The sequence below is a fragment of the Cornus florida genome, unplaced genomic scaffold, assembly GCF_030987335.1.
Source record: "Cornus florida cultivar Cherokee Brave unplaced genomic scaffold, ASM3098733v1 CherokeeBrave_3.0.0_Hap2_Chr09, whole genome shotgun sequence".
Lineage (NCBI taxonomy): Eukaryota > Viridiplantae > Streptophyta > Magnoliopsida > Cornales > Cornaceae > Cornus > Cornus florida.
Window position 1 is genome coordinate 64,718,556 of NW_026775579.1, and position 12,144 is coordinate 64,730,699.

A 12,144-nucleotide genomic window follows, 5' to 3' on the forward strand; every position below is an offset into this window, starting at 1 on the left:
TTCAGAGTGATTTTTCATGAGATATAGCCAGGTAAATCGTGAGTAATCATCAATGAAAATAACAAAGTATTTGGATCCCCCCATTGTAATGTGAGGAGAAGGTCCCCATACATCAGAGTGAACTAGGTCAAAAGGAACAGAAGTAATAAATGTGCTTTTATTGAAAGGTAAAGCAGGTTGTTTTGCAAGTTGACAAAGTAAACAAGTTACATCATCATTTTGCAAAACAACCTAAGGAGCGTAAACACCTAACAAACACATGACCTAATCGGGAATGCCAAAGGCTAAGTGAGGGAGTAGAGGTTGCTGAAGCAACATTGGAAACTGTAGAGAGCCGATGAGAAGGAATGCGAAGATGGATAAGCTCAAAAAGACGTCCCATTTTACGGCCTATCCCAAAGGTCTGCCTTGTCTATGGATCCTATACATGACAACCGGAAGAAAAAAAAAGTGACATTAAGTCCAAGTTTACATATTTGACTAACAGAGATAAGATTGATTGTAAGTTTTGGTATATGAAAGGTATTTGAAAGTGAGACATTAGGGGTGAAAATTTGATGGATGTGAATAACATGTAAGTGAGATCCATCAGTTGTATGAATTGTAGGTGTATCAATGTGTAGAAAAAACCAAGAACTGTAGAATCAGAGGTTATGTGATTACAGCAGCCAGAATATAAAAAACCTAGAATTACTTGAGGTAGCTGACATAGCAGTGGAAGGTGGAGTACCATTATTAGAGAGAATTTGCTTAAGAAGAGCCTCGATATCATTAGCGGACATCGTTGTGACTGTAGGAGCTGAAGGACTGGACCCCTCAGTGGTGACAACAGTGATGGATGAAGATGGATGACTGTGGTTGGATGAAGAACCTCTGGAATAATTGGTGTAAGATTGCCAGTTCTTGGGACAATCACTCTGGTAGTGACTTGGGCCTTTTTTGTGACAAAACTTGCAGATTCTGGTGGGACAAGTTAATAAAGCATGATTTGTTTTGTGACAGTAGGTACACTCTTTTGAAGAGGAAAAAGATGAAGTCGGTTTCTTTCTGGAGTAATGCGTAGCAAGAACTATATTTGTAACTTGAGATTGAGATGTGTTTAGACGAGTTTCTTTCGAAAGAAGCTCGGTAAAAGCATCTTCTAAGGTGGGTAAAGGATGCCGATGAAGGAGAAAGGCTCGAACAGGTTCAAATGAGGGTTGAAGAGCGATGAGAAACATGATGACACATTATCGATCTCGATAGGTAGTAAACTTTGTAGCATCAGAAGCACACGACCAAGTAGGTTCAAAAAGAGATAGTTGATCCCAAATAGCATGCATTTCAAAAACAAAGGTATTGATAGATTGACCAGGCTATTGAGTTTTGTTGTGAAGATTGGTCAAAAGTTGATATTGATGGGCGAGATCAGTAATGGTGCAATGGTGCTTTAAAAAATCCCAGATGGATTTTACAAAATTGAACCAGCCAAATTCGATACTAATAGATGAGATATAGGTGTTACGAAATCAAGTAATAATTTGATGATTTTTGTTGTCCCATTCTTCAAGACGATCACCATATTTTTCTTTTGTTTCTGTCTCAACTTGCACTGGCTCAAAGACATCACCATTAATAATGTGCCATAGTTTCTTACCTTTAAGAAAATTAGACTTTGCTTGAGACCAAAGGATGTAGTTTGAACAACCCTCCAAGGTAATGCTAATAGGATGAGAAATTTTGAACCAGTCTATAACTAGAAATATATGAGACGTGTATCTGGTGAATAGTTCTAATTGCTGCACCCAAAAGTTCTGATTGTAACCCCAAAAATAAGCCCGATTTAGGCCCAATAGCTTAATTGCCCCAGAAACTTAATATAATATATGTTATATTATAAATATATATAATATTTAAGGTAAAGTGAAAAAAAACCCCCTGAACTTTACTCTCTCTCCCTAAAACTCCCCCTGAACTATTTTTTTTACAATTAACCCCCTGAACTATCAACCTTTTTGCAAAAATTACACACTGGTGAAATTCCATTTGATTTCTCTAGCCAATTAGGCTCGTGATGAATACATGCCAGTAATATATTCTAAAATGACAAATCTACCCTTATACTATTAAATGTATAAAATAAAAATTAAAAAATAAAAAATCCCAAATTAAAGCCCTAAAAAAATCACAGGCGTCGATGCGGTGAGGGATGTATTTGAAAAAGAGGTGGTCGTGGTCTTCATCGCTGCTGGTGCTAGAGGTGGTCGGTGTCCTCATCGCCGCTGATGCTAGAGGAAGTCATCATCCTCATTAATATAATTTTCTTTAAAAAAAAAAACCATAACCCACTTTCGTTTCCCCCTCCTCTCTCTCTCTGCGCGATGCCGCCAGTTCACCCATCTTCTCTCTCAATTTCACCACTGCCAAATCCTCAGCCCACCTTCTCTCTCTCAATATCACCGTTGCGACCTCATCACCGCTGTGAACTTGCTGTCGCCGCCGAAGTCGCGGCCACCACAGTCATCGCTGCGAACTAGCCGGCAGCGCTTGTCTCCATCTTGTTCTTGACATTTCTTTCTTGTAACGGCCGGCTCGTCTGTCATAGTGTCACTATAAGGTTCCGATATAAAGCATTTTAGCCCAAAAAAAAAAAAAAAAAAAAACAGGCATCTAAGAGTAGTTCCATGCGAAGCAAGATCGGATAAGCTTATTGGGGAACGGATCCCATGGTTTGAGTTTGAGAAAGTCTATTTTTTGTTGAGGTGGGGAAATTGTATAAGTGATGCGCAGGCAAATGTTTATTCGTGCTTGAGTTTTGGTCATCTCCTCCTCCTCTTTCTCCTCCTCTGTATTTTTTTTTCACACAAACACAATTTACTCTCTGTATTTCTTCTCTAGCAGTGCGTGATGGTGGTTGATGGATTTTCAAATGTCTATTCGTGTTTGGTTATCTCCTCCTCCTCCTCCTCTGTATTTCTTATCACACGAACATAATTTACTCTTTGTATTTCTTCTCCGGCGGTGCGTAATGGTGGTTGATGGATTTTCTTTTCTAGTCACCGTTAATGGATTCACTCACGCTGGTCATTAATGAGGTGGGGTAGTGATAAGGTGATGCGTTGGCAAATTTTTATTGGGTCTTGAGATTTTATTTGACACATCAGCAACATAAGTTAATAAAGCACCAAAATGGTGCCGTTCAATTAGAGGGTAATTTTGTAATCTTGGTTTTCCGGTGCCGGAGGCTTGCCTGATGTCCTTAAATGCAACTTTTTAATAGTTCAGGGGGGCATTTGTTAATTCAAGGGGGTTTTATGCAATTGGCTTATAGTTCAGGGAGATTTATTACACTTTACCCTACTATATTTATAGAGAGAAATTTAGGGATTTGTTTTTCTGGGTGGAGATATAAAATATAATATATATATATATATATATATATATATATATATATATATTATGGGTGAAGATATTATATTATAAACAACTCCAATAACAAAGTGTTTAAAGGGTCTTAATTACCCTTCCCCACCTTGCAGACATCAATCAATCAATGCTGCAGTTAAGCGACAAAAAAAAGGCAAAAGTCCCCAGTTAAAAAAGTTAATCCACAGTTCTCCATTATCAGCCTTCTGGCCTCTTTTGGCGTTTATGGCAGACAAGAGTTTCAAATTATATTTCATTGAAGGAATCTAAAGCTACTTTGAATACGTATGGTAAGCAACAGTTCTACCTTTAGAGCACATAGTAGTAAGCAGCCATCTTTCAATCACTTCAAACTGAGAATGATTTGGGGATGGAGGAGAGCCTTGAGGATTTTGGTTTTGAGGAGGATTTTTGTTAGGTAAAGAAGTACGTTGAAGAGGAGGGATGTCTTCTTCTTCAGTCTGTTCGTTTTCATCGTCCTGGTAAACCGACTTAGCAACTTCTTTGTTTTTGAATCCAATGAGGTTCGGATTTCTTATAGGTAGTCCTGAAAATGATTTTCTGGAAGGAAATTTTGAATAGTTTGGTTGAGAAAAATAGGCCTGAGAATAAGATGACCTAGGTGGCTCCAGTTCTCTGATAGAAAGTCTATTGAGCCTGTTAGAATTAAATCTAACTTTAACCGTTCCATTAGAAAATTAAGAGATTTGTTCAACAATTCCTAGACTTCTTTCATGCAATAATCGAGAAGTTCCTGATTCATTTGTGTTGGACGAGCTTTGGAAGGGATATCCTTTTCATTGAAAGATTTTTCGTAAGGTAATTCAACAATATGTTGCCGTCTGTGCCTTCAGAGCAAACCTATCCTTGTAGCCTAATTTTGAATCTTTGAATAGATTCTTGGAGGCTTTTGTAACTGAGCTGTTCATCAATCTGTTGGAAAATTAGTTCTTGTTAGAGAAAGTCAGATGCTTTGTTTTGCTTTCAATCCTATTAACAGTTGGGATCCTTGTGACGTAGGAATCCTTAATGGTATTGAGATCTTTGGTGCCGATAGGATGAGTAAAAGGAAAATAAATTTCTTTTCCGACCAGAGTTGTTGAAATTCCCTGGCCATCAACTTTGAATGGGTAAAGAAGAGAAATAAATGGAGTTCATATAATAACAGGGGTATTGAGGTATTTGACGAGGATAAAAAGCGTTTTGATATAAAGACCTTGATTACAAACATGGGCCTTGGTTAGTTTATACTGGACAGTAAGACGTGAACCATTAGCACCTTGAAGTCATTCTTTGGTTTTCTCAAAGTATTTTGTAAGAACAAGTCCTTTATTAATACAGTTGAGATCAGCACCAGAATCAATGAGTGTTATAGTCTGAATTGTGAAGGCTTTACTGATGACAATTTTGAGGTTAACATGCCATTTTTGGAATGTTATTTAGGTCAGGAGGTTGATATAAGCCTCATTGTCTTTGGGAAGACTTCCAGAGTCATGTTTTTCAGGTTTGGGGGGAGGCGTAGGTGTCAAGGCATTGGTTTCTAAGAGTAAAGATATCATAAGTAGTGGAATCCTTCAAAGCTTTGTTTTCTTGCTTTAGAATAGAAATGTCTTGCTTGGTTTGTTTGATTTCTTTGTGGAGGTCTTGGATAATAATTGACATTTGGGACTGTGTACCAAATCTTTCGAAGATATCAGTAAGATTATAAGTGTTTGGTATAACAACTAGAGTTTTGTCATTCCTTTGGCCGATGCTGTTAGTGAATTTGATCAGGCATTCTTTGCGTTGGTTAAGATCCTCAATTTTATCAATGAGTTCTAGCATAAATTCTTAATCTTTAGTAATCATGCAAATGCATTTGGTTTTGACAGGGTTGGAAGAATCAGAATCATAGTCTATATCAGCATGATAATCATCTTCTTGAATACCATTAATATCATTTTCAGATTTTTCATCGGAAAAGTTTAAAAGGATTTGCATCAATTGGCTTCTGACAGTTTCAGGCAGATCGAGCTCATTGATTTTCTATTTGGCTTTGCAATCACGTTTGTAGTGACCCATCTTGCCACACTTGAAGCATTTTATTGCTACTTTGTAGGGAGCAGGCTTCTTCTGGAATTGTTTTGCAGGAGGGACGTGTCTCTATCTGTTTTTCTCTAAAGAAAGGTATTTGTTCATAAAGGAGGGCTTGTTCTTGTGGTACCTCGATCTGTTGTTGTGCCTATTGGAGAAAGTTTTCTTATAACTATTATGACGTTTTCGTTTGGAAGGAGGGGTTAGGTTTTCGAAGCTAAATTGTTGGCAGAAAGATCCTAATTCTTTTCTGCTTGTGGCATTCTCATGCTTGATTTGTTGTTGAAGTTTGAAGTCTATACAGAGAGCTATTCCTTCTGCTATGATGGTACTGATGATATCCCCGTAAGTAAGAGAGTCCTAAGGAATATGACCATCGTGTTTTGATCTGAAATGCTTACGAATTCTTTCAGTAAAGAGATTGGGCTAGGAGTCCAACAATGAACTTTTCTTTCCAAAAGGCTTGGTTACAATCGATCCTGGTGAGGACTTTCGAAAGAAAAATATCTTTATACCATCTGAAATCTTGGAGTTTGCAACACCTAAGTTTGGTTAAGATCTCTGAGGTTTTGTCTTTAACAATTGATAGGTCACCGAGAAATTGTTGGGCGATTGAGAAAATGAGAGTAGCATCGACGTCCACTATATCATATCCTTTTTCTGTCTTGATTGTAGTTCCTTCGGGAGTTGTTTTGACAGAATGAAGAATGGCATGACCTTTTTCAGGAGTAAAGATGTTGTCCCACCATCCTTTGAGTTGTCCTATAAAACCCCCTACTAGGAGTTGTGCTATAGCATGATTAGATGGGTCATTCTTGGTCTTGTAAGCAATACTGGCCATGATCATTTCTTGAAGGGTATTGAGAATGTGGTACTAGGTCTTGCCATCTATGTTCCATTCATAAATGTTGACACCATGGTAAGCAGCTTGGGAGAACTGTCCTCTTTCTTCGATCTGGAGATCTGGGAAAGTATGTCTAGGATAATAGTTTCTAAAAGAAATGGGTTCTAGAGCAATAATGTGTTGGTTCTGGAAGATCTCTGTAATTTCATCAATTTCAATGTCACTACCAATTTCTTGGTCCAAGGTATTGATGTTCTTGGTGGCCGTAGATCGCTCTGGTGTATCAGGAATCATAGCCGTAGAAATCATAAGGGATTCGATTATATTCGCTTGATTTTATCCTATGTTTCTTCAATAGCACTGCGCTTGGATAATTGTTTAGAACAAATGTAAGGGAATTTTATGGGGAATGAAAGGTGGAGCATTGCCTAACTGGATTGGAATAATTTGTTCGTTTTGAAGCAAGGTTTTAACTCGAGAAAGTTGAGGGTCTGGAGGTGCTGGTTTGTGTAGTTATTTTGTTCCGTGATGCTTCATACATCACGAGTTCTGGATGGTGTATTGCCGGCGGCTGCTGCCTTTATCTTGAAAGGAGAATCAGTAAGGGTGACAATTCCTTTCTTGAATTTGACTGCTTGAGCTAGGGGGTGGATGGCTTCAATGGCTTCACCACGGGATATTTTCCATGTGGTAGTAGGTTTGGAGGTGATGTTTAATGATTTGATTGTCGAGAAAGGAAAATCAATGTCATTGTCAAGTCATAAATTTTCAAACCACGTAAAAAAAAAGGGCTGAAAACTTGTGGTGTGTACAAAAAACATACCACTGTTCTCTAATCTCAAGGGCTTTTTGAGTAGAAAATGTTTCGAAATACCATTGTCTTTTGGAATCATTGATGTTTGAATAGACGTCTTTGCGTAGGAAGTCTTTATCAATCTCATAAACTTTTTCTATATCTGAATCTTCATATCTTCATATATTATCTTCATATATTATAAATTTAGGGATTTGTTTTTCTGGGTGGAGATATAAAATATAATATATATATATATTCTGGGTGAAGATATTATATTATAAATATATAATATAATATCTCACATCTTCATATATTATCTTCATATATTATATTTCCTTTTTTTTTATTTCTTTGAATTTCTGTAAAACAAAATGACAGTAATATTGTATTATATGGAGATGTATATATGCATTGCTGGCAATTACTGAATTTTGGGTCAATTTGTTGAAATAGGAAATTAATTTTTTTTCTATTTGTTTGTTTGGTGTGTGCAGATTTATCCAGCATAGACACTAATAATGATAATCAGTGGTTCTTTTTCTGTCATCTGGATCGGAAGTCTGCGAATGGACAGAGGCTGAACAGACTAACGAAGCAGGGATACCGGAAATCAACAGGTAAGGATCGGAAGATCAAGTCCGGTAACAGAGAAATTGGTACAAAGAATGCTTAATTTGGTCTTCTATATGTGCATTGCTTTGATCTAAAATTTGGATGGTTTTAGATTGAGTATTGGATTTGTCATGTGTCTCTCTAGGTTTGTGGATAGTTCGAGTAATTGACACCATCTAGTAGCCCGAATCATGTTTAGTTGGTGTAACTAATTTGTGAATTAAAATGCAAGAAACATTGTATGTTTATTTGTGAAGTGAACTTGGTTTATGAGGGAGTTCTTTCTGCTTACTTTGTGAAGTGAATTATGGAGTGGATTTGGACTTGGCCTGAGAACTGATGGCTACATTGTGTGTCCATAGCACTGAACTTACAGAACTAGTAGTTTTAACTTGGACTCGGATTACTTTGCAAAATAATCATTTCAATAGTGATGCCGCTTCAAAAATCTTAATGCTTTAATATCCTCCATTATTGTGAAAAATTAAAGCAGCTAGAAGCCTAGAATTGTTCAAGGTTGTACAACATAGTGAGACTTGTTCCAAATGCCTTTTTGGGAAAGTGACCAAATATCCAATCCTTGTTGGGGATTTGGCTGTAATACGACGCAGCATGGAACAATTTTCTTCAATGGGTATGTTAGAAAATTCTTGTATTTAGCTGAAGTAAAATTTTACCGGTTCTATTTATAATGATATATTAGGAAATTGTTGTATGACCACCAAGGGAGGCAGAAGCCTTTCGAAGTTGAGAGGTGAGGCTTCAAGTCCCTGTAGGGGGAAATGAGTTTGTCGCTGATTGTTCCTTATGGAATTTAGGCAAGTAATATGCTTCAGCTTGGATGTTTTAGTTTGAACTGGGTAATTAATCCCATTAAATTCATGTTGCAAAAATGTTAAAAGGTTAAATCTCTAGTCAGTGTACTCCTCCTAGCTTGAACTGGGTAATTAATCCCATTAAATTCATGTGATTAAGGGAAGCCACCCGATAAATGTTCATGCAGATTCTTGATTTCCTCATGGCGACATTTTTTTTATGCTCAAACAATTTGCATTGAAATACTGGATGTTCAATATATTGGTTGAGCATAGATGTTCAATATATTATTAAATTCATTTTTGGCAATCTATGTATTCTGCAGTGTTCCTTTGTCCTCTGTCGTCTTTTTAAGAAGCATGATGAGAAGCAAGATGATGTCACTGAAGGTTCAAACTGTGTTGAAGTTGAAGAGAGTGTTGTTCCTTCTCCTGCCACAGTTACTGCTCAAGATACACAATTGGAGGCAGCAACCCCTGTGATGACTGATGAGAGCGCAAGCTGAAAAGCAATCTTCTAGTAATTCCGAAAACTTACTCCTTTTACCTGCTGAGTTTGACAACAATATCCGTATTTATAATGATGCCAAAGATGAAGTGGTAGACAAAATATTTATGCAGGTGAGAAGAGGAAATTCTTCTTAATATTGTCAACTCTCAAATTTTATTTTTTTTTTATTTTTTATTTTTTGTGGAGACTGAAAAACAAAAATTAGTATTGAACTTTTATTTCTTGATTCTCACTCAGCCGGATTCGGAGCTGGAGCAAATGTTGGAAATGTTTTGCGGCCCAATGCCTGGGGCACCAGATGAAAAAATCTTCCCTCCATTGAATTTGCAAATGGATATGGGGTTTGGACAATCTTACTTGCCTTTCCCAGTCACTAATAACTTAAGCAATGACCACAATGGGGTGCAATTTCAATATGGATCAAATGAACAGGAGTTTACTGAATTCCTGGATTCAATTTTTGTTGACAAAGAATCACTCAACCGAATTCTTCAATTATTCGGAAATGTCCCTTTCAGAATCCTTCGATGACACAAAACTTACTCAAAAGATCAATCCGAGTAAGAGGCCAAAATGTAAGAGCCTGGACTATAATACTCAATCAAGAAGAATCCGTTTGCAGATGAAACTTCAACCGGATTTAGTTCGCCCCAACTACTTTTTGAGCAACTTCAAAGAAAACCATGAAGCAAAACCAACATTGACACAGGTGAGATGTCCGTCGCCAAAGTATCTGTTGAGAATTTCATAGTGCATATCAAAAGATTTTTAACTCTATTTAATTGCCCCGTGCAGGCTGAAAATGTTAAGGAACAGCGTGCTTCTGATGCAGCAGCTACCATTTGCCTGAAAGTGCAAAAAAATTAGTTTTTGGTAAATTTTTAGTTTCCTATTTTTACCCCAAATTTGTAGAGCAATCCTTCCACGATTTTGAAACCTATTTTTACCTATTGTAAGGATTCTCTAATAAGTCTATATAAACTCTTTTTCTCTCATGATTAATTAAGGTTTCAAAGAGAAAAATATTTTGACTATTGAGAGCTTTTTTAGAGTATTTTTCCAAAAAATCACCTTCATTGTTCTATACATTTTTATATATTTGAGAGCTCACACAATTACACAAGAGTGATCTTAGGGTGGTGTTCTCAATCTGATCGGAGTTTCAAGCATATTGAAGATTCAATCAATTCCGTTCAGAGAAGCAGGATTTCTATTTTTGTCTTCAACAAATTCTGATTTAAAGAAATGGGGTGGAACGATCACACTTTGAAGGGGTCAAAACATTTTTGGAGTGTTGTTTAATCTACCAGCAGTCATTTTACAGATCAAGAATAAAACTTAGGTCGAGAGCTGTTAGACAGGGGAGTTACAAAGCTAGTAATTGTCAGCGATTGGTTTTTGGTAGAAAGAGATGGTGTGAGTCTGAGTCAGAGTCAATTGTACTTTGCTTCATATATAGTGGATCGTTTCGCTCTAGACGGTGTAAGTCTACTAGATTTTTCCAGAACAATTGGTCTATTATGCGAATCAGTGTTTCCTCACTAAAAATTTTGGTGTCATATTTCAAAATTTATTTACTTTACTTGTACTTTATTATTACTTTGTGGATTTAATTTTTTATTTTATTTGGATAAAATTAAAATAAATAAAAATTAAATAATGGAACAAGTAAAACTTATTCACCCCCTTTAAATTACTTTTAATACAAACTTCTACATCCATTTCGCATTGTGGGACTCACATTTAGCACCCATCATCTTCTTTAAATATATCATCTACTTCCTATGTTAAATTCATTTCTTTCAACTTCCAGTCTAAGGTATTTCATCTAACTGCATATAATTTGGTTCATGTATTTAAATCATTGATTTATCTCAATTTTTTTGATAGTTTACAAATACCTCCTACTTTCTTTCGCATGTATTTAAATAATTGATTTTATCTCAATTTTTTGATAGTTTACAAATACCTCTTACTCTCTTTCGCGCCTAATTTTCATATAAATCACTTAATGAGTTTTGCTCAACTTTGCCCATTATCTTTTTGATTTCACATATAAATTTAAGAATAATGATTTGAAGTCCGAAAAGCAGACAGAATGATTTATATGAGTAAGAAGAGATGACATCATTATGTTATCTTTAATATCCCTAATGCCATTATATATCAATCTTTACGCACATAAAATTATTACAAATAAAATATATCCAAATGTCGAATTTCCTGTAATTACACTTAAATTTAATTACTCTTAAATTTATTACACGTGCTTAAATCTTCTTATTGTTTACCTTTTGTCATACTTTATAACTTTATCGCTTTTGTTTCACCACTCCACCATGCTTTAATTTTTTTTTTTTTCTTTTTTTTTTTTGTTTGCTTGATTCTTCTTGTCTATTAGAGTAAAAGATTAGACATTAAAAAATTGAAGCTATAACAAACATCCCCATTAATAACAACAATATCTGCTGACTTTTGAAATCTTATTTTTCGTCAAGGACAAAAAGTTAGGTCCTTTACATCCCTCCTACATACAAATTTCTCAAGGAATCAGACCATTATGGTTTTTAAATGGTTGATTAATTGAAGTTTTGTAGGTCATATATAAAGGTTAAAATCTGTTTTTGAGCCGGTGATAACCAACAATACCAAGTTACTTAAAAGATAAGAATGAAAGTTAAAAGCTAAATGGCATGAAGCGGGAGTGAATTCGAGAACGAAAGCATAAAAACGGTAAAATTGAGTCACAAATAAGTGAAAAACGGGAGCAAAAACGTGTTTGGATTGTGAGAACAGAAACGCGTTCGGAACGCAATACCAATTGAGAAAAACTGTATAATTAATGATGACAAATCCTCATTGTTACTATCATAAAAACAAGTGGGATGACTATAAAATTAAGACTATTCTATAATTTCTATTCCGTTCTAATTACCATAAAAGTAAGTAGGATAAATCAAGACCATTCTATGCCAATAGCCTACTTAAAACAAGTTTATTTTCTTGTTTTTTTCTTTATCATGAGTGATATTAAAAATGGAAAAGATTTAAGTCTATGAGAACTAGACAATAGTGACATGACCTAGTC

At 35.8% G+C, this 12,144-nt stretch overlaps 2 protein-coding genes across 2 annotated transcripts; both read left to right on the plus strand.

The window, feature by feature from the left end:
• The first annotated feature begins 6,274 nt into the window (after positions 1–6,274).
• LOC132272723 (NAC domain-containing protein 62-like) lies at positions 6,275–9,051 on the plus strand. The gene is made up of 4 exons (XM_059773817.1): positions 6,275–6,449; positions 7,613–7,774; positions 7,876–7,892; positions 8,872–9,051. Exons 1-4 carry the CDS (start codon positions 6,275–6,277, stop codon positions 9,049–9,051), a joined length of 534 nt encoding a protein of 177 aa, XP_059629800.1.
• Positions 9,052–9,067: 16 nt separating this feature from the next.
• On the plus strand, positions 9,068–9,923 carry LOC132272725 (uncharacterized). Its single transcript, XM_059773818.1, has 3 exons — positions 9,068–9,166; positions 9,294–9,765; positions 9,852–9,923. Exons 2-3 carry the CDS (start codon positions 9,445–9,447, stop codon positions 9,921–9,923), a joined length of 393 nt encoding a protein of 130 aa, XP_059629801.1. The 5' UTR covers positions 9,068–9,166; positions 9,294–9,444.
• Positions 9,924–12,144: the final 2,221 nt, after the last annotated feature.